At 35.6% G+C, this 21,321-nt stretch overlaps 1 protein-coding gene across 1 annotated transcript in view; it reads left to right on the plus strand.

Moving 5' to 3' along the window:
- Positions 1-21,321, plus strand: part of ATRNL1 (attractin like 1) — a 537,457-nt gene that overhangs the window by 73,245 nt on the left and 442,891 nt on the right. Inside the window, exons 8-10 of the mRNA XM_075026472.1 lie at positions 5,970-6,225; positions 14,308-14,491; positions 18,476-18,630. Coding sequence (XP_074882573.1) covers positions 5,970-6,225; positions 14,308-14,491; positions 18,476-18,630 — 595 coding nt within the window. The remainder of the gene's footprint in view (positions 1-5,969; positions 6,226-14,307; positions 14,492-18,475; positions 18,631-21,321) is intronic.

A 21,321-nucleotide genomic window follows, 5' to 3' on the forward strand; every position in this document is an offset into this window, starting at 1 on the left:
CAATTCATTAGAAATGGATTATAAATTAGCCCCTTATTGCATTTCTTTTACACTTTTTTCATGGTAACTACCAGATAAGATTCTTTTGGAATGCAGGCAGGATTTGCATAACAGTGTAGCGTTCCCAGGTACAGTTAGAGCAGCTGATAAGTATTGTTTAGGAATGGAGAAAAATTGCATAAGTCTGAAGAATAAAGATATTATAAGTTTTAGAAAAGTCTTGAGTTACTGCATTTGTATAAAATATAAAATCGATATTAATACTAAGGTATGATGTAGGGAAGAGAGCCTGTCCAAGGTCAAAGGAACTAACGATTTTGGCTGTCTGTTCAGGATTCAATGGGAAGTAAGTAGGAGAGTTACTCTGATCTGGATAGTCTGTTGACCAGGACTTATCGGACAAGAGGGTGCTCTTACTTGCTCTGCTGGTGATCTTATTGAGTAACTTACTTGCTCTGTTTCATTTTTTTCTCATTGTAAAATGCTCCCCTGTGAAGGGATTTGAAGTCTTGTTAAAACTCCTATGCAAAAGCTAGGTGATACTTCTGGGGCATGGTTTTTCAGGACAAGTACACAGCCTTGGAAGTCAGGAACATGAGACAGCTGAAGTAAAGCATATGGAATCACCAGTCATTTTTGCAATTTTTTATCTTTTTACCTCTATTAAAAATAAGTATTCATTTACCTATTTTGTTGAAATTCTGTGGGTTAATTTGTCAGTTTTTATGAAACTTCAAATGCACAAATAGCCATTTTAATTCATGATTACTCACTTAAAGGTGGATTTATTTTTTAATTTGGAGCCTTTATTAATTTACAGAAATCAGTGCTTTCATGCAGATCACGATTTGCTTTGTTAGTTTAACTCTAAGGATGAATGCACATTGAAAGATTTTATTTTCTTTTGGGCTTCTAAAAGAATTTTGCCCTCAATTTTAAAGTTCAGACTGCTAAGCCAATTGCCATTTGTTTACCAGAACTCTGTAAGTTTTTCCTGTGTCATCTCTTTAGTCACACAAATTAAGTGACTTCAAAGTTTCTGTGCCTTTTTTTTGTTTGTTTTTTTTTTTTTTTTTTTTTAGAATAATTCTTTAGTTTTACAATTTGGATATTGTTCATGATCAGCCAATGAATTATTTTTGTTATTGTTTGTAATAGAAAATTAAATAAGAAAGAAGCTTGCCAGAGGTGTGCCTGTATTAAAAATTTGTTTTCATGGACTCACAAAGAATAGTTGAGGTTGGAAAGGACCTCTGGAGATCATTTTGACCAGCCTCTCTGCTCGAAGCAGGGTTGACAACAGCAGGTTGCTCCAGACATTGTCCAGTTGGGTTTTGAATGTCTCCAAGGATATTCAACTGCACAACATCTCCTAGCAAACTGTTCCAGTCTTTGACCATCGTCACTGTAAAAATAAATGCTTTTTCTTGCATTTAAATTGGATTTCTTGTAATCCAATTTGTGCCCATCACCTCTGGTCTGTTCACTGGATAACACTGAGAAGAGTCTGTCTCCCAGTTTTTTACCCTCTCCCACCAGACATTTAATTTTATTTGAATTATTTAGTTATTTAAAAAACACATTCTCCAAAAATCATGATGATATCAATAAGGTAAAGAAATTAAGAGGAATTTTACTGCCTTAAGTTGTCTTAATTCCTCCAGCAGGCTCTCCAAATTGCAACAATTTACTTTTTATCCTGTATTTGAGTTGTGCTCTTGTTTCCATTTTGGCTAGTTGAAATGTGTGTGTCAGTCATTACTCTGCAAGAGATATACTAGATCAAATGAATATTTTATTCTTCTCTTGAGAAGTGTGATTTAACTGTTTTGTTCAAATTCTGGCTTTGGTCTTATGATTCCTGCCTTCTGCTGTCATCCTCTCTGCCCAATATGCATGGTCAGCTATTTACAGATCATATACCTTTTGTCATCTTTCTTTATCATTATGGTTCATCAAAATTTTTTACTGAAATAATTTTCTCGGAGAAAAAAGCTGATTTGAGAAAATGGAAACATCTATTGGAAAGTTTTGGTTCCATTGAAACTAACAGGAGCTACACTGGCTGTTTTGTTGGCTTGTACCTGAACTGTTGCCAAGAAACCAACTGATGTCATCTGTAGGTGGGAATGTCATGAATGAGCTAGCTGCCTACCTGCTTGGTTTACAGCAAGAAATTTCTCATTTTTGCTGTAATTCCCTACTGAACAGGAACTCTGAATTACAAGTTCAATATACAGTGTAGTTTTATATACTTCGATTTGCATATGATAATACTTATATGAAATTTTAATTGAAAAAACACAGGATCTTTAAAGGTTTCTGTAACTTCTTAGATGATTTTATTAATGTGAAGTAATATATCTAAAATGACCAAGGTTAATTTATTGAGTAAATGCTCACCTTCACTATCTGTCACTCTGATTAAAAGTGTTGCTTTTGACATGTGGTATCAAAACTTTAAAATATGAGTGTGTTGGAGACCTTGTATCTTCTTGGTGCTTATCTGCCTGTCGTTTTGTTATCTGTTCCTTGGATAGTCTCCTCTTGGTCTTGTCCCTCCTCCAGCTGAGGAGTACAATTTTTAACATCTTCCATCTGGGCCAGATTCTTGGCACTTTCTCCTCACTGATTTCACAAGGACTCTGTTTTATACTCTTGTTGTTGTTTTTCATCTAATTCCTGTTGTGGTATGCTATCTTATTATAAACAAATATCTAGAACGCTTTATTCATTTAAAAGTCAGCAGTTTTTCTGTACTAGCACTCTTGAAACTCTGTATCTTGTGTATTGTGTCTGTCAGAAAGCCTCAAAGCATCAAAGCCTTGATTTATACTTAGTTTGTAAGTTATAAAGTAGTATAAGTTTACGAGTGGATTCATTCTTTTCTTTCACAACTGTTAGGCTGCTTAGGACCATGTGCACTTGTAACCTTCCTACAATCTCTTTCTGATTAGGCTTTCCAGATAAATGTCCACCTTTATGTGCCTAGGATGTTGTTTTTTGTCCTGTGTAACTGTCGTGGTTTAACCCCAGCCAGCAACCAAGCCCCACACAGCTGCTTGCTCCCTCCCCTCCCAGTGGGATGGGGGAGAGAATCAGAAGGGTAAAAGTGAGAAAACTCGTGGGCTGAGGTAAAGACAGTTTAATAGGTAAAGCAAAAGCTGCACACACAAGCAAAGCAAACCAAGGAATCCATTCCCCACTTCCCATGGGCAGGCAGGTGTTGGGCCATCTCCAGGAAAGCAGGGCTCCAGCATGCCTGATGGTGACTTGGGAGGACAAATGCCATCACTCCGAACGTGTGTCCCCCTTCCTTCTTCTTCACCCAGCTGTATATGCTGAGCATGACATCGTATGTATGGAATATCGCTTTGGTCAGTTGGGGTCAGCTGTCCCAGCTGTGTCTCCTCCCAACTCCTTGTGCCCCCCCAGCCTCCTCACTGGTGGGGTGAGAAGCAGAAAAGGCCTTGGCTCTGTAAGCACTGCTCAGCAATAACAAAACCATTTCTGTATTATCAACACTGTTTTTAGCACAGATCCCAAGTATAGCCCCATTCTAGCTACTATGAAGAAAACTATCTCTACCCCAGCCAAAACCAGCACAATAACTATGCATGTAACTTTTTTTTTATTCTGTATTTCTTCTCCTGACTTTAGTCTGTGAGCCTTTCTTTCTCCATGTTCAGCTGATCATCACTAACTTTCAAAGCGTTTTTCAGCAGCACTAGGAGCTTCTTAATCTCAGAAATAGCCCTGAGTGAAGCTTAGTTAAATCTGTTTTTGTAGTTGATAAAGCAGTTGTCATGACCTTCTTGTCTTTTTCTCTGTGAATAGTCTTATGTACAGGATCTGCTGTGTCATTTATAAAGATTGCTCCTTACAGAAGTGTTCTTTTATCTGAACTTTGAATCATTTAGGCAGAACTGTGAGGAGGACTTTCTTACTGTCAGCTGTCTGAGTAATCGCTTCAAAGTTCGTGCAGCTCTTTAGGTCACCTTTTTTTGTGTAGTGTCTTTCCTCAGTGTCAGAAATATTTTTCAAATACTGTTATACAGCACCTGCAACTCCCTAATTAGTGCTCTCTTTCTGCTGTAGTCTATTATCTGCATTTAAAAATAAATAAATAAATAGCCCACTATGTTAGCAATGCTGATTTGCCTTTTGAGATCTATGTGGCAGTGTAACGAATGAGCCATATTAGGACCCTTTTAAGAAGAATATTTGTTCAAACCATTCCTTTGGATCAGTGCACAGTCTCCTTACAGCTTTTGTGGGTCTTCACCAAGCTATTTGAAATGTTGTTTTATCTCATAGGAAAAGAATGGGTTCAGATATACATATCTAATCCTACTATGAATTTTTGCTGAAGGATGTGAACACCTTTTGTTCAAACACCACCAGTCCAAACTACTTGGTAACACAGAGTATCACTGCATAGGAGTGATTTAAATTTTAAATCAAGAAATGTTTACCTGCCTCAAATGAAAAAATAGTTGAAAATCTTGCAGAAATTTCAAGTGCACTCTTGAAGACAGGTCAGACAGTTTGGTCAGTCATTTACTGACTAATCTGTCTGAGTAATGAGGAAGTTTTTCATGTGGTCCTGGACTCTGTTGTTTACCATCAACGTAGGTTTATAGACAGTATTATAACCCTCTCAAGCCTTTGTTTTGCCGGACTAAATAGACTGTCATTCTACTGAACATCCATATTTTACATGCCTGCCAGTTTGAGTTCATCCTTCTTGATATGTATGATGATAATAGCATGCAGTTTACATTTCTATTTAGATTCCATCAGCTCCTTGTACAATAAGGCTGAAGTTTCCACATGGTTGATTCAAACTTCTTATATTAGGTAGTTTCTTTATCTTCTAGTCTCTTTTTCTGAGGGTCAGTATTCCATGCCAAGCAAGAATTTTCCAAATGTGCTAAGCCTGCAGCTTCCTTTTTTTTAACCAAGTAAGATTGAATTTAGGGTAAACCCTAGAATATTACATTGCAGTATGCAGAAGACAATTGCCAACTGTGCAAACACCATGCAGATGGAATGCAGAGTGTATGTGGCTCTGGTATGTCCTAGCAAAGACTAAATATAATTCTCAGAACCAGAGGCAGTTTTTCTACCCAGGATAAACTGCTCTTGAGCCAGTCTGCGAAGCCAGCGAGATGGAATTTGTTCTGTGACTTCGTATTGGTTTGCAACTCTAGATGAAGTCTGAGATTTAGTAGGATTTGCTTTCAGTCAATATTTAAGTAAATAATTCATTACTTATCAAAACAGATGGCATTGCTGTTTGAGGTATGTGACTCATGAAGACTGGAAAATCTGTTTTGCATCCCTTTAAAAGAACTCAAAGTATTCCACTATAGGATTTGATTTTAGCAAATGTGCCCAAGAGGATGCTATACACACATTGTCCCTTTTCTTTGGGCTCTGATGACTGAATTTTCTCAGGACTTAAGTTACTTTGCTATTAAGAGAGAATGCTCTCTTGTGCGTGTGCTGAATGAAATCCCCATAGACTGAGTGTGTGGAAAATCAGATTTTAGTTCTGTTAACTGTTCCTTGAGAAAACAAAACAAAAAAAAAAAAACAAAACAGAAAGGCTATTATATTGTTTGTTTTGTTTTTTAACTGAATGCTGCAGTATGAATTAGAAGATCCATGTAATTAAAGTTTTTCTGCTTGAAGTAATCTGGTCGAGATTCATTTTGGTGTCATTTTCATGGCTGGGTTTATTTTTAAGAGAAATAGTCTCCTTATCATCGTTGTTGATTTAGTTTAAATATCATTGTCTGGGATTAGTGTCTGATATTGAGCTGGTTAATGTAAGATTAAATGGGAAGATTTAAATCAGATTTTTCAGTTATGAAATATTACGTAGCACAGAAGTATGCAGTTCAGATGTTATCTTTCTGTAATCCATTATTTGCTTTCTCTTCTCTCCCTTCCAATTTTTACAGGAAGACATCTACATGTATGGAGGCAAAATTGAAACAAATAATGGCAATGTTACTGATGAGCTGTGGATTTTCAACATACACAGTCAAACATGGAGTACCAGAACTCCTGCAGTACTTGTACATGGCCAACAATATGCTGTGGAAGGTCATTCAGCACACATTGTAGAGCTGGACAGCAGAGATGTGGTTATGATCATAATTTTTGGATATTCTGCCATATATGGTTACACAAGCATTGTGCAGGAATACTACATCAGTAAGTTGCTTTCAAACCATTTTTGTCCTGTACTCATAAAAAAAATCCTGATTTTTTTTTTTTAAAGTGAAGAACATCTCTGTTTTCAGAACAAAAAATATGAATTTTGCAAAACAAATAAAACCTCATCTTTCTTCCTTCAAATTATGTAGGTCAGATTTCTTGTTAAGCAGTAGCATTTCATACATATTTGGAGTATTATGACTTTGGCTGTGTGTTATTCTGTACATGGCCATGGTACTCTAAAGGGGGTAAAGGCTGAAACTAAAAATTCCATGCAGTGGTTATTGTTGTGATGAAACTTACTTTTTTACCACAGGCTTACTGTTTTTACCATGGAGTAGATAGAATAAAAAAGAATAAGTAGAGCAAAAAAAGAAAGGGCGAAACAGAATGCAATGAACAGTGCTTATTACAAGAATTTAGTTATTTTGAAGGTTCTTTAATGTTGCTGTAATACTTTCATTCTGATTTTTGAAATGTAATAACTTAATTCATCATTGTATATAGTGTTCTTTCTAAAGTGTATACATGTTCCTACTATGGGAAAGAAGAGAAAAAGAACACTATTTTTTGTAAATAACCTGCCATGTCTGTCTAGGATTCCCCTTGTGAACTGCAAGTTTTTCTTAGGGGTGATTTTAAATGCTAGAATTAAATAAACCAAAAGATTTTTTTTTTTATATTATACATGGTACATCTAAGATATTATTTGAATAGAATAAACATGAAAATCTACACCATTTTTAGGAATATTTATATATCCACTAATTCAAATTATAATCTTCTCTTTTTTTGATTACTTGTTTTCTGTAGAATTGATCTGAGTCCCTCAGTTATTTAAGAAATCAGAGAATGCATAATATAAAATTTCAAAGTAATATTTATATGTTAAGGCATAATAAATTTTTAAAAAATTGTTCCACTTAACTTTTTTTGCTGTATGCATATGTATATAAACACTGTTTAAGCAGATTTATGGGCTGGGGAAATCCCTTCAAAACTCAGAAGGTTCTTATGCTTCCTGGCATTATCTCTGATGGTAGTGTTGAAATTTTAGAACAGTGTTGGAAAAAGTATAAAAGAGAATGGGAATAAGAGGAAGAGCACCATGATGTGCTTTATCCACACCAAAAAATTTGATAGAAATGCATAAAACTGCTATAAAACTCTGGTCTTAGAATGATGTTTCACAACAATATTGTAAGATTTGTTAAGTATTAAAGGCCAGTTTTTTGAAAAACTTAATTTCTGTAAATTTTTTTTTAACCTACAGGAGAGAATTTTTTTTTTTCTTGAAGAGAGAAATATGTTGTTCTAGTTTTTTGCATGCTCATTCACTGTAATGTCTATTGGAACTTTGATTAATTTGCTTCTTTGCATGCTGCTTATTTAGTCTGGAGTAGAAGTACCAATGTTATTCTCACCTACTATTGTGGTTAGTTTAATTATGAAGAGGGGTGCACGATTCACTTTAGTGTAAAATTTTCTGTCTGGCAGATTTTATTGCTGGCCTTATGGTTGAAATGTACTACTTGTTCCTATTTAAATTTTTTTTAATGTTAAAGCTATGTTTGTGGAGGATTAATAAAACAGACTATAACTAAGCTTATATAAAACAAAGAAAGAAAAAAACCCCAAACCTTTCACACCATGGTGATAAGCTTTGAGTAGGAGAAAACACTTATTTCTCTGGCAGTTATTATGGGTCTGAATTATTCTCAAGTTTTTATATCTCCTTTCTCAGATGTTCATTTTTTCACATACTAGTGGGAAATTTAGTTTGTTAGAGAAAATATGCTTCACTTGCATCCTATATAAAGTAAACTTGTAACAATATAGGGTATTACTGTGGATACCCAGTGATTTCAGTGAGTCTACTCATGTGATGAAGGATTATTGGTGCATGCAGTGCTTTGTAGAACATGGTCTATATGCTGTAATTGAACCATTTCTGTTGTGGACAATTCTCATGTTTCATTTTAGCTCATTGCATCTCCTTCCTTCCCCTTCCCTCAGTTAAATGAATTTTGTGGCAAATTTTCCTGAATTCTGTGTCAGCTATAGCATTTATCTACAGTTTTGCAGCTGTAGGATCATTTTTGACCATAAAATTCCAGATGGCGGTTTGAACTAAGAATGGCTATGTTTTGGGGGGACTTTAGCAGCTCAGAATCCAAACTTAAAAGACATAGGAAGTGATAGAAGTATTGCTGTGAGCCCACCTGAATAGGAAAGAAAATTTGTTATAAAAAAGGGCTTCTGACGTTATGGAAAGAAAAATTAGAGTCCAATTTTCTCTCTCTCTCTGCTTGCTTTTAAAACATACATTGCCTTAACATTTCAAATTGTACTGCTTTATTCTTTCTAAATGTTATCAGCCATGGCTTTTAGTCCTAATGAAAGCTATTTTTCAAGCATTTACCAGATGCCTACTGAAAGAAAGAGGCACAGAAAGAGGCAATTTACCCTTTGGTTCATATGAATTGAAACCTCTAGTGATCCAGTCCTGTTAATGAACTTTGAACTTGATACATAGAATTCTGGTACTAAAGCCTTCATTTGTTACGTGACCCTGACTTCCATGGGGTCTGGGTCAAGAAACATCTGAAAAAAGTTTTAATTATTTGTGGATTCCCTAGCTTTTCACATAGGTACATAGTTCTTATTAACAAAACATATGAATCAAATGTGTGCATGGTCTGAAATTTCTCTGACACTGTCTGATTAGTGAAGAAAGTGATTTCTATCACAGTCAAATAAATTCTGGAAAAAAATTGGACATGGTTTGCAGGCAGCTTTTTACCATGCAAAAGCATGGGAATTCATTTCTACTCCAAAGGTATGGTGGTTGTTGCAGGAACGAAACAGCTTCCTGTTGTCCTTCCTTGCTATACCTAGACTTACGACTATTGAGGAACCAATAAATCCTGGTATGGGAATTGTGTGAATGATTTTACTAACTTGAACCATAAAGCTTTTCTGGGTTACTCCCCAGGGAAATTTATTTCCCTTTAGGTTAGCAATACCTCATAAACCTTCTAAGAATCTCAATGTGAGTCTCAAGGTGAATATAATAATGGTGTTTTGTTTCAGCTGAGGTTTATAAAAGCTCCTTATATATTATGAAACTTCTGAATAAGTCTTCTGTGACTTTTATTTTATTTTTTTTTTTAGAAGACAGAGATTTGTTTGGATTAGCAGCATATCACTTTGGTTTTTAGGCTGAATTTTTTTATGACTTTATAAGTAGGTTATAGGTTGCTTTTGATTAAAAATGTTTCTTTGAAATAGTGTCAAATGAAATGGCCCCATGATGTAACATGTATTCCCTCTTTTTTGTAAGTTAGCATAAGCTTCATGGTTGCTCCAAAAAATTTAAGTTTGTTATTGCAATGAACTGAAGATGGCACACTGACATGTTACTTGGACTTTCTGTTCTTTTTATCAAAGCTTTTATTGTGGTAAGGACAGATCAGGCCAATGTATCTATCATTCCTTGGATTTTTTTAGTGAATTTATTACTGCATATTAACCTTTTTTTTTCCCCAAACATCTTTTTAGAAACAACTTTATCTCAAAATGCTCTTTTAATTATTCTATTTTGAATGATAACATTATTATTGCTCAAAGTTACATTTTTCTTGATTTGGCCATCCTAATCAGTTTCATACAAAGAAATGAACTGAAGAAAAAAAAAAAAAGAATAAGGTTTTGTCTCTTATTTCACTTGCTTTGCATTCCTTGATGATGGAATGGTGTTACATCTTTGGAAGTGTGTAACTTCCTGTGAGCAAAAGGCCGGAATTTGTCACCTTTGTGACCTTGGCTGTCAAAATCAGTGCTTTTTAAATGTAAACACCATATCTTATATTTTCTTTCAAAAATATGAGGATTAATCTTAAACAATTTGGGTTTTCTTCACACTGTCATTGGAAAATCAGTTATAATTTAGTGACTAGGCATATTCTAAATCATAGCCTACCTTTATCAATGGTCAGTTTATATTCACTTGTTTTCTAGGTGATACATTATTTAATGTAAGCAGCTCATCTCCCTTGCTAGAATTCTCTTTGAATTCTACTTTGAATTACATTTATAAATACCAATCCTCCCTTTTGCAAGACTAGTTAAGGCAACCTCATCTATTCTGCTCTCATTCTAATAGTTAATCGCTGTACCTTTTCCACAAGGAGTTCACCTCTCCTGAACATGGATGATTAGAAAAGCCTTTGGGATATTCTAGGTGAGATTTCACCAGTGCCTGGTTAATAACCTTAATCCTACTTTATTGGGAACACCTCACTTGGTATGTAGTAGAATGACATTTGTACTGCATCCATGAGAAAGTCATTAATGGCTCAGACTTTCTCTGATGAAGCAGTGCTCCTACTCATTCTTCTCAGTCGTTATCAGCTGATGAGCTTCCATTTTATAGAAGTTCATATTGCTAATCCCAGTGCACAATATCTTTAAGTTATTGTTGAATTATGATCCATTTTTCTGGTAGCTAAGATTGTCCAGTTCAATCTGCATGTTTCTCTGCTGCTTCTGTGAATTGATAGTGTCTGAATTTATGCAATTATTATATCTTAAATTTGTGACAGTGGCATAAAATGCACCCGTTCTGATCCTTAAGAAGTCTCCCTAGTAATCCCAGCACCTCTCAACATTGTTCATGGCTGCTTCTTGTTCAGTGCCCAAATCCCATTGTGTTATAATGGTTTATTTAATAATTTCCCATTGTGACACTATAGTAAGGACATTACTGAAGCCCAGATACTGAGAACACCTACTCTTCCTTCTGTAGATAATTGGTTTTTAGGTAAATGTGATGTAAATGGTTTCGTACCATTGTCCAGTACGTATATTGTCCAGTGAAACAGTTTCCCATTATTTCAACATTTTTTATTTATCCTTTTTTTAAAAAACCCCTTTGTCCTAAACCTTTGCATATTACTGAGGTGAGATTAATGTCTGTAATTGTCCAGATCTTGTCTCTCTTCCCTCTGGTCTTCAGTGTCAGCACTGTGGTTGCTGTTCTTTGGTAATATCTAACCAGCTTTGTTTAAAATGCTTGCTGCTGGGCCTGCGATTTCACTTGCTGTGCCTGTCAGAATTTTGGAATGGAGTCATACCCCCAGCTTCAGTACATTAAATTAGTGAGTTTAGCTTCTATCTCAGCTGTAATTTCTTTTTCTTTTTACATGTTTTTGTAGATGCCTTTTTTTCTTTTTTTCTTTCACTTTGATCAGTCTCCTGGAAATGGTCGTGGTAAAGCTGGACATGAAACGTGTGATTCTGTTTGACAAAGGTGACCAGAATATTGCAGCCTGTAACTGTGTCCAGCTGTTTAGGATCTGACAGATTTAATTATCTGAAGTTATCATAGTGACTTGCCTAAGCATTTCAAGAGGGACTTTATGTGGTAGAATTCTCTGGAAGATTGCCCAGATGTTGATGAAAAATGTCAAATTACAAATGAAAAGTAGAAGCCCCTATTACTGCAATGATTTTCTTCTTGTGTTTTTTTTTTCAAAATTCATTTGACCTTATTTTTACAATACCTATTAGACTTACAAATTGAAATCTGGAAATAATAATAAAAAAAATCCTATTTCCTTATTTCTAGTTTATTTATTTATAGACCTCTTCCTGTATTTGGCTTTTTAAGCTGTTGAGGATGCAGAGTTTTGCATGACTGATTTGGTCAATTGAATACTTCATCTGATCTAATGACAGAAAGAATGGGATCTCTTTGAGTATGAGAAGAGTTATGTAAATACCTTCAATAAAAATTGGATTTCTGTTTAAGAAAAAAGATAGGTGAAGATCCATATCAATGAGTTGTTTAAAAAAAAAAAAAAGCAGATCATATGCATAGTAATGTTTTTAAATTCAGACAGAAGTGTATTTTTGTCTGAATGATGCAGTATTCAAGATGCTGAAGAAGTGTGAAAGAGATCGAAACTGCATATATACATTTCAGTATTCAAAATTCAGGCAGCTCAACTAAATTTTAGAATGGGAAATAGAAGGAGAAACTGTAATACTGCTTTTGACTTTTATTTCAGAAAGATGTTGCTGGACCTCTTTTCTCAAATTTAGGTATTTATCCATAGCACATGGTTTTTATTATGCAAGAAGGAACGGCTATTCATATTTCTGTGCAAGTCATGTAAAGCTATGCAATATACAATTTTACTGTGACAGTGTTCCAAATGCTACATAAACCAGTCAGATATAAATGCAAAATATTCTATTATGCATATGATCAATACCATTGTGCAAATTTATGTGGAGAAAAAGTCATTTTTCCCTGGAAAGCATATATGCCAATCTTTAGGACTGATCACTGTTTAAATGAAAAAATAAGGATGGTATTGGTGATAGAAAGGTGTATCTGCAGGTTGACTCCTCACGAACCCTCTTACATAAATCGTATCAAGTAAATCTATTTGTTAGCAAGGTAATACGTATGTTAAATACAGTATTACTGGTACAAATTTGATGTTTGTGTTCACAGTTGCAGTTCTTAATAGCTTGATAATATCTAACATAGAGATTGGAATAAAATACTAGTTACATTACACCACATGTAAATAATAAAAATGTACTGTGTCAGATATGAATGCTGGTATTTGTGTAATACGCTATTTATACACACAAAAAATCAGCATGAGTCTTCCAGTTTAATCTATGCTTTATAACTTGCTATAAGCACTTGTTACTGAAAAAAATGTAACTAGCTTATAGAGGCAGTGCCTGGAAAACATTTAATGAAAGTAGAATAACAACAGTAATAACTGAAAGTCATGAGTCTATTCACTGAACAGAAGAATGCAGAGGAAAAAGAGGTAATCTTAAACTACCTACCTAATATCAGATAAAAATTGAAATGGAATTTAAACTAACTTTCAGATGAAGCAAAGTGTATGGTGTTGTGTGCTAGCCTTGGATAAATAACTTTATAATGGCAGCCAATTTAGGTTAAGAATTAGGAGACTGCTCCATTTCAGAAGTCCTTGTCCACGCTTTCTATTCTTCTGACATAATCTTCAAAAGGCTGTAAGTGAATTATTTCTTCCATTTCACATCCATAGAACTGGCTGTGTAATCCTCATAGGCTCTTTTGAATAGGCTGGTTTCTACAGGAAATATTACCTCCTGGCTTGCTCTTTTTGTGACTTATGTCATCAGCTGGGAAGATGGAGGGGAAAAAAGTTGGAAATTTCAGGGCCACAGGCAACAAGGAGTCACTTAACCTCTCTGTCTTTTTTTACTGCTATGGTAAAATATTTTCCAATTGTGTTTTATTCTTCAGTCATAACAGCTATTGTGAATGGTTTTATTTGGTGTCTCTTTGCAGTTATTAATGATGTGATGTAAAATGTGGATTTAAGTGCCGGTTTAATGAGCTGCTACCAAATTATCCTTCTGTGAGTTTTCAGCAACTGAGTAGGTATATTTGCAGTTAAATAACTAAGAAACAGTAGTTGGAAACTGATTTTAGCTCAATAATTTTACAGTTTAGTAGCAAAGTGTCTGTCTGTATCCATGTGTACTTTGAGCTACCTTACGTTACATGCTTCTCACAACTCACAGCAGTTCAGTTTCTGCCAAGCTTCTCCAGTTTCCCCGTGATTGAGTACAGGTGTTCCTAATGCAACTGAAGTAGCTGGAGCACTGAATTCTCATCAGCCATCTCTGGTGGGACAAAATTAAGGTTGACAGAGAATTAATCGTAACTCTTAATTTCATATTTTCCAAAAGGTTTGGGCTTTTTTTTTTTTTGGTTTTGTGTGTGTGCTGAACTCACACATGGGAGAGTATGAGATACTGCCTGGCACCTGTAACAGTGATGTATTTGGGATTTAATCAAGAATAGCAGATAATAGTTTAATAACATTATCCATTTGAAGATATTTTGGTACATTGCTATAAAATTACTTCTTAAAACAAATCCTAGTTAGTGCTGTATTTAGAATTATAGTGAAAATTATTTTGTATACTTAGAACTCCTAGTATTGTGTGTTAGCAATAGTAAGCCTTAAACCTATGTCTTTTGTACATCTGTTCCAGGGTCTAATTCTTGGCTCGTACCAGAAACAAAAGGAGCAATTGTGCAAGGTGGATATGGCCATACTAGTGTCTATGATGAACTGACAAAATCTGTTTATGTCCATGGTGGGTACAAAGCATTACCTGGCAATAAATATGGATTGGTGGATGATCTTTACAGATATGAAGTTAATACTCGGACATGGTAAGTGGGATTTATAAGGTAGGAAAAGAACTTATTTGTTACTGAAAAAGGCAACTTAAGCACAGAGTAAGGTAGAGTAAGGTTCTAGTAGTTACGTAGGCACTTCTATATCCTTTGCATGTTGCAGAACAGTACGTTCTCTGCAACAAAATGGAAGAATTGTGGTGAGGGGTTAGACTTTAGCCAGTGGATTAATGGAGCTACACATCGAAGGAATGGCAGGGAGGAAGCTTTGCACATGTTCTACAAATTAAGAAAAGTTTCTCCTATCCAGGCATAACCACTATGCAGAAATAGTACACGTGTATTGTTTCCACATGGTATGAATATAGTGCTGATGCACATTCAAGTACTTGTTATTTATGTAAGTAGAGAAATCTAAGAACTGTGGAAGGCTATTTTTCACAAAATTCCTGGTGTTGTATAGAGATCCTTAGTTATTAATGTTCTTGGTGTTCATTTTTTGTCAGTTCCTTGTCCCTTGTAACTTATGAATGCTACTTGTATGTTATGTATAGCAAGTGACCTTAAATGTTTTTTCTTACCTTAGAGATGATTTGAGATCAAGAACTATTTCTTGGAACATTTTATTCTTGCAATTTGATATTTGTGTTGAGCACTAATGGCTTAACTTTAAGCACACAAGACTTGCTCTCAGATGTTGGAAACATGTGGGTTTGATTTCACTGAGACTCTTGATTTTGAATGCCACTAACTCATGGCACATGGAAACATTATTACATGATTTTTTTGTCCCTTTTAATGTATTTTTAATGCTTTCTTATTATACTCTATTCTTGGAACAAAACATTATTGTATCCTTTGATGGTCCTGTTCAACAATATAATAATAATTATTGGAAGGCTTTTTTATTCATTATTCATACAAAAACTAGTAGTGAATGCTTGTATCTCCTCTATACTAATGTGGCATTCTCTGCAGCTTGTGGAGAACTTTTTTATTCATGAGTATTACACGGGAAGTCAATTGTACTATGGGACTGAAAACTGGCTGAGGATGGGGTAATGACACTTACGTAGTAATAAAATCTTTGTTTGCTGTCTCTGTGACATCTTATAATCAGTATTCAAAGCACTCAGTGAGGCAACTGAGCCTGAATGTGCCACTGGCTAGGTGGGGTGTGAGGAAGAGGTGGAACCACATCGGCTTTCTCATGCCCATATACATGGCTTTTTTCACACTTGCATTTGCTTGTCATCGCTGTCTCTGCTTTTCTGTTGCACTCACTCTCTGTTTCTCTGTGTGATCTGGCTGAGGTTCATATGCTTTACTAAGTCTTGGTATACAAAGCTGATTACTTGTTTTATTCAGTGGCCTGTGGGTTGTTATTTCTTCATATCAATTAGGCATAAGCTTTGTTTCTTGGAATGTGAGGAGGTGACATTTTAATTCCTCATGTGAACATTCTTTCTAACGCATGATGGAGAATTATAGTGTTTGTAATACCTGCATTGCCTTGCGTTACTTGCATGCTGCTCAGTGGGCAATTGAGGGACAATGTGGTGCTGGTCTTAGATAATGGCCTGAAACAGTGGAAGCACCTGCTGGCTCCTGGGTATTTCTATTACCATTAAAATACTATGCTGCTGCATGCAATGCTTCGCATAATTATAGTTAACATGGACTAATGTTTGCAGATACACGTGTATGTGCATAAATAATGAGTTCAGTGTAAAGTGTGCTGAGACTCTCGCATAATTTGCATGGGGTTTATATGTGCTGGAGAGCTCTGAAGATTGCTCTCATCAGTGATGCTAATGAATAGTGAAAATTATCACCAAATTAACAAACTTGGTCTGTATTACACTTCCACTTCTGCTGGATCTTGGGGAAAATTTACTGTTACCACAAGAGATGAAACTCAGCACACAATATGCAGAAATTAGGGGGGAGCAAAACCCATGTACAATGTGGGGACCAGGGCTGGGGCAATGCAGTTGGGTGACAAGTGGAAAAGCGAGTAGCCCAAAGAAAAACTGCAGGGATTGCTGTTATATACACTGTGGAGAGTCCTTAGTTTTCTCCAGAACAGTGTACTGTTCTTTAGGCCTTTAGTGATCAAGACAACTATTTGTAGACAGCGGCAAGGCAGTATAATCAACACAGAGCCTAGTGTATAGCAATTAATGTAAATTAGGAGATAGGGGCTGTAGAAAACTGGTGAAGCAAAAGACAGAAAGAAATCTATAGTCCTAATGAAATAAGGACAATGTGTTCTTATATTATCATTCTTTCAACTCATAGCAGCAGTATTCCTCCATTAGTAGTTGAAAATAACTGTTGAAAATAATGTCTTGTTCTATTTCCCTGTCATTCCTCATTTTGTATGTTGCTAGCTGATGAGTTGAAACCAAATATATCATTTTTTCTGGGTAGGTACCATAAGTATTCTGTATCAAGCTAATTCCTGGTTACAAAACCACATGTACGTGGTGCTCTGTTTTCAAAACAGAAATACAGAACAAAAATGCAAGTCACTTAAAACCGAAAAAAGGGTTAAAACCAGAAGGACATTGGTGGGTATGCTGGTGGCTTGACGGAATTATCATATTTTTAAGCAATTAAAAAAAAAATCTCATTTACTTTCATTTAGTCTTTGGTATTTCCTTTGATGTTACTTTCTAGGAGTAGAGGGCAATTTATTTAAATGGTAGTATGAGAACTTTAGGTTTAATGCCTTCCTCTCAGCTTGTTTAAACATATGATCTCTTATCACGTAAAATCTATTGATTAATTTACATAAATAATAAAAAAATTTGATTGATTTACATCATGATGTCAAAACAATAAGACATACTTGAAACCCTCTCCCCCAAACCCTATGATGATATAAAAATATTGAACATATTATCAGTGTGATCTGATAGAGACAGTATTATTCAATCAGAAGGAAAGATTGTCGAGTCAGTACGTTCATTGCAGGAAATGAATGACAAAACAGTTTAATTGTAAGTATGAGCAGTGTGCAGTAAGACAAGTGAAAGTGAGAGTCTAAACTCAAACTGTTAGATTACTGAGACAAGTAAAAGGTTGTTAGGGGAATGTAAATAATATTCTGTATTGGCGATCTAATCAGCTCTTCACAAACATGTTTACAGCTGGTCTGCTTAACTAATTCAAGCTGGCAAAACCCACAAATGGTTACTCTCTCCCTTGGTAAGATTTATTTACTGTGATTGAATCAAGTTTATATTCTGTTCTTTCTACTAGCCCCACACCTGCCACTTTAAAACTGTAGTATTGATAGCTCTTGGCTACTGTTGGGCCCATGTTACTGCTCTGGCACAAAGCAGACCACACAGACACAAGCTAAAATGAATGAAGAGAGATCAAAGACTCAATGTGCCTGTACTATTTTTTTTTTTTTTGGTACTGAAATTCTGTATGTTTGAGTTTGCCAGCCTGAATGTATTTATGAAGCAGTGCAAGTGTTTTTCGACTTCTACCATTTCTTTTACAAGTCTGAGTGTTCAATTAATAAAAAATACCAAACCCAAACCTTCTACTTTTCCAATACTTAGGATGGTTTAAAGATTCTTTTAGCCTTCAAAAGAATTCTTTATCGCATTTCTTGAACAAAAACCCGACATGGCTAAGGATATGTAAGAATAGGAATTAATAATATGAATGGGTTTTCATTCAGTTTTGAGTAAAATTTACCATATCATTAATCACTCCTGAAGAATGTAAACATGATACAATTTATTTCAGATACGTTATTTGACAAACTGTTTTTTTAATAAAAAAAAGCATGACATTTTAAATGAATGCTAAATATATTTGTTGTAACATGAGAAAATTCATAATCTTAGAAATAATCTGAAGACATTTCATTATTTTTACTGAGTAATAGCTTTAGTGTTTTCCTTGTATTTTATAATGTTTTCATCTATACATTTTCTTGATGCATGTATACAGTTTATCACATGTTAGTATGTATTAATTTGTTCTTATGTATTGTAGGACTATTTTGAAAGAGAGTGGTTTTGCAAGATATCTTCATTCAGCTGTCTTAATCAATGGAGCTATGCTCATTTTTGGTGGAAACACTCATAATGATACTTCCCTGAGTAATGGTGCAAAGTGTTTTTCTGCTGACTTTCTTGCATATGATATAGGTATGTATTGTATTGTATTTTTCTCATTTGGGTTTTAAATACCACAGTGTTTCTTTCTCAAGTCTAGCTCGTGATTCTTTAAAGTCTTGATCCCAAACACCTTCAAGTTATTTATGAATTATATTGTAAAATTAAAACCAGGCTTCTCTTCCATAATATTCTTAAGTTTTTGGTTTGTGGGACAAAGCATAGTAGCTAAAATGATCAATTTCAAAAAATGTGCCTAATACTGTCTTATATGAATGACGGATATATTGCTAGATGAATTGCAAGAGTTTGGTGCATTTTGGTGCTAAGTGTGTTGAACAGAGACCCTGGTGGTTATTACCTCCAAGTGTTGATTTATTTTTGATACTGAATATCTACATAGTACTAATAAAATATGATGCTGGAATTTAAAAAACCAACCCCCCCCAAAACTCCAACCCACAACCCGCCCCCCCCCCCCCCCCCCCCCCCCCACCTGACACCAAAACATTTCCCCACAAGTAACACTTGAGAGGTTCCTAAAAAGGTTTGGAGTTGGTGGCAGTTTGGAAAATGCATTGCTCAGTGCTTACATCAAGGCATCACAGTGAGTCCGAATTGAAAATCAGGGAGTGGAGAAGCCAAGGTAGGCAGCAGTCTGAAAGGTGAGGCAGGGGTAGTCAGGTGGTGATGCTCAGGAAACTAAGAAAGGTTCAGCTGCTGCAAGCCGAAGAGCAATGTGGAAACATGGGAAGTCCACGCCACAAGAAGCAGAGTGTAGAGAAACAGCCTCTTGGGAGACGGATTGTGGTATAGCTGGCTGTAGCTGAATGGATACAGGTTGGGGCTGATAGCTGAGATGCATGGATTTTGATGGATAGCTTCCTCTGACAAATTACCCTCCCTGCTCCTACCTTTTAATATGCATTTCAGGTCAGAGTATTAATTAGAAGATTCCTGCCTTTGAGACTGAAGTACATGATCAGGATAACTACCTCGGTATATGTCTGTTTCACATGGAGCAATACCTCACCCACAGTCTAGCATGAGCAGTCTTGCTGAGTGGGAGGAAAATTCTGGGGGTTACTCCCTCATATAGATTAATGGGATAACTACATTAAATGAGTCAGGGCAATAACAGGCTATGGAATACTTTTGCAACATTACATTAAGGATAAACTGTGTTTCCATGGACAACAGCACAATGAAAAAGGCTAAGCTATTTGTGCTTGGTTAGATGGGACAGAAGATAGTCTTAGGAGGATGGTGCTAAAAAACCCGTTTACTTCTGAAGCACCAAAGCCTGCTAGCATGCAGTACAAGTTTCAAAATACAGAATTCATTCCCGGTTACCCAAGTTCAAAAGTAGAAGTGAATAGTAACAAAAGAACCTCACAAAACTTTAATGACAACCTGTTGGGAGGAGGCCGTACTGTCATTCAGGGAGAAGAGATGATTGAAAATGACAGTCCACCTGAGATAACGTTTAATGGAACAAGGTGCAAGTCATACCCTTAGGAAATGATAAGAATTTTCTCCTACAAACTGAAGGAAATGACAGTGGCTTGTGTGTCCAAGTCCAGAGTGGCACGTGACTGTGGAAGTGGCCTATGCGGTCCTAATGAAAAGAAGAAAGAAGCATCGATGTCGTTCTCAAGGCCCTAGATATTTTTGTAGAATTTTGGCAACACACATTTAAGACAGACAAACTCAAACAGGGCCCTGCATGGCCTTCAGGTTGACTGAAGCATGAGGAACCTGTAGGAGATAATAGAAAGATGTGTTATATATTTAATTTCACAACAGAGTAGCTGAGAGCGGAAAAGATTGTTGTTTATATGATAAGAATACACTTTGGAGGAAAACTGTTTAAGGTGAAAGACAGTCTGGAGACAAGACTAGGTGGGTGTAAGCTTTCAGTCTGTAAAATGGTTTCAACCATTAGAGCTGTGCAGGTATGGAAAAACCTCCCTATAGGATTGTGGAGGCTGTAAATCTAGAGCAATTTAATAAGTCCATAATCTGTTTCCTGTTTTGTTTATTGCCACTGCTATTCTTACCATAAATAGTTTTTCCCTTCCCTAATGTTCATGTCCATATTTTATGCATAGGCTGCAAATATAAACACACAGGTCATATTTGGGCCAAAACCACAGCCACTTCTCCTGGGAGCTAAAAATGGGGAAATGTGCCAGAGCAGTCTAGGAAATGGACTTGTGCATGATCCTGTAGAGAATAGCCTGTGGATAGTGCCTGGATCTATTTTTGGCAAGTGTTTATCAGCTGACTCAGTGGTAGGGAGGGTGAGACATGATCTGTTTTATAGGGCTAGTTGATGGCTCTTTATGGCTTTCTGTATAGGTATTAATGCAATGTGTTTGCTTTCATGCAAAAATAATCAGTAAATTAAGCACGTGGAACATATATGTGTTATTTCCTGCCAGTTTCACAGAGTGTGTGAATAATGCCTTTTCAGAACAGCTGAATTTTTTTTATTGTATCCCTGTTTTACATATTCTGTAGCTTCTTTGTAGGTATCTGTTGGTGTAAGCTATTGATTTTGCTCTCACTTCAGTTTACATCTGGTTTTAATTTTTAATGAATAAAAACTCCCTCATCATTTTAGAGGATAATATTACTTATTGGTCTACATTTATTTGTAGACTGTGCACTTGAGAATCTACATGAGTCCCAGGATCTGAATAAGTGTAATTTTATGACTTT

Source organism: Buteo buteo, chromosome 4, assembly GCF_964188355.1.
Source record: "Buteo buteo chromosome 4, bButBut1.hap1.1, whole genome shotgun sequence".
Classification (NCBI taxonomy): Eukaryota; Metazoa; Chordata; class Aves; order Accipitriformes; family Accipitridae; genus Buteo; species Buteo buteo.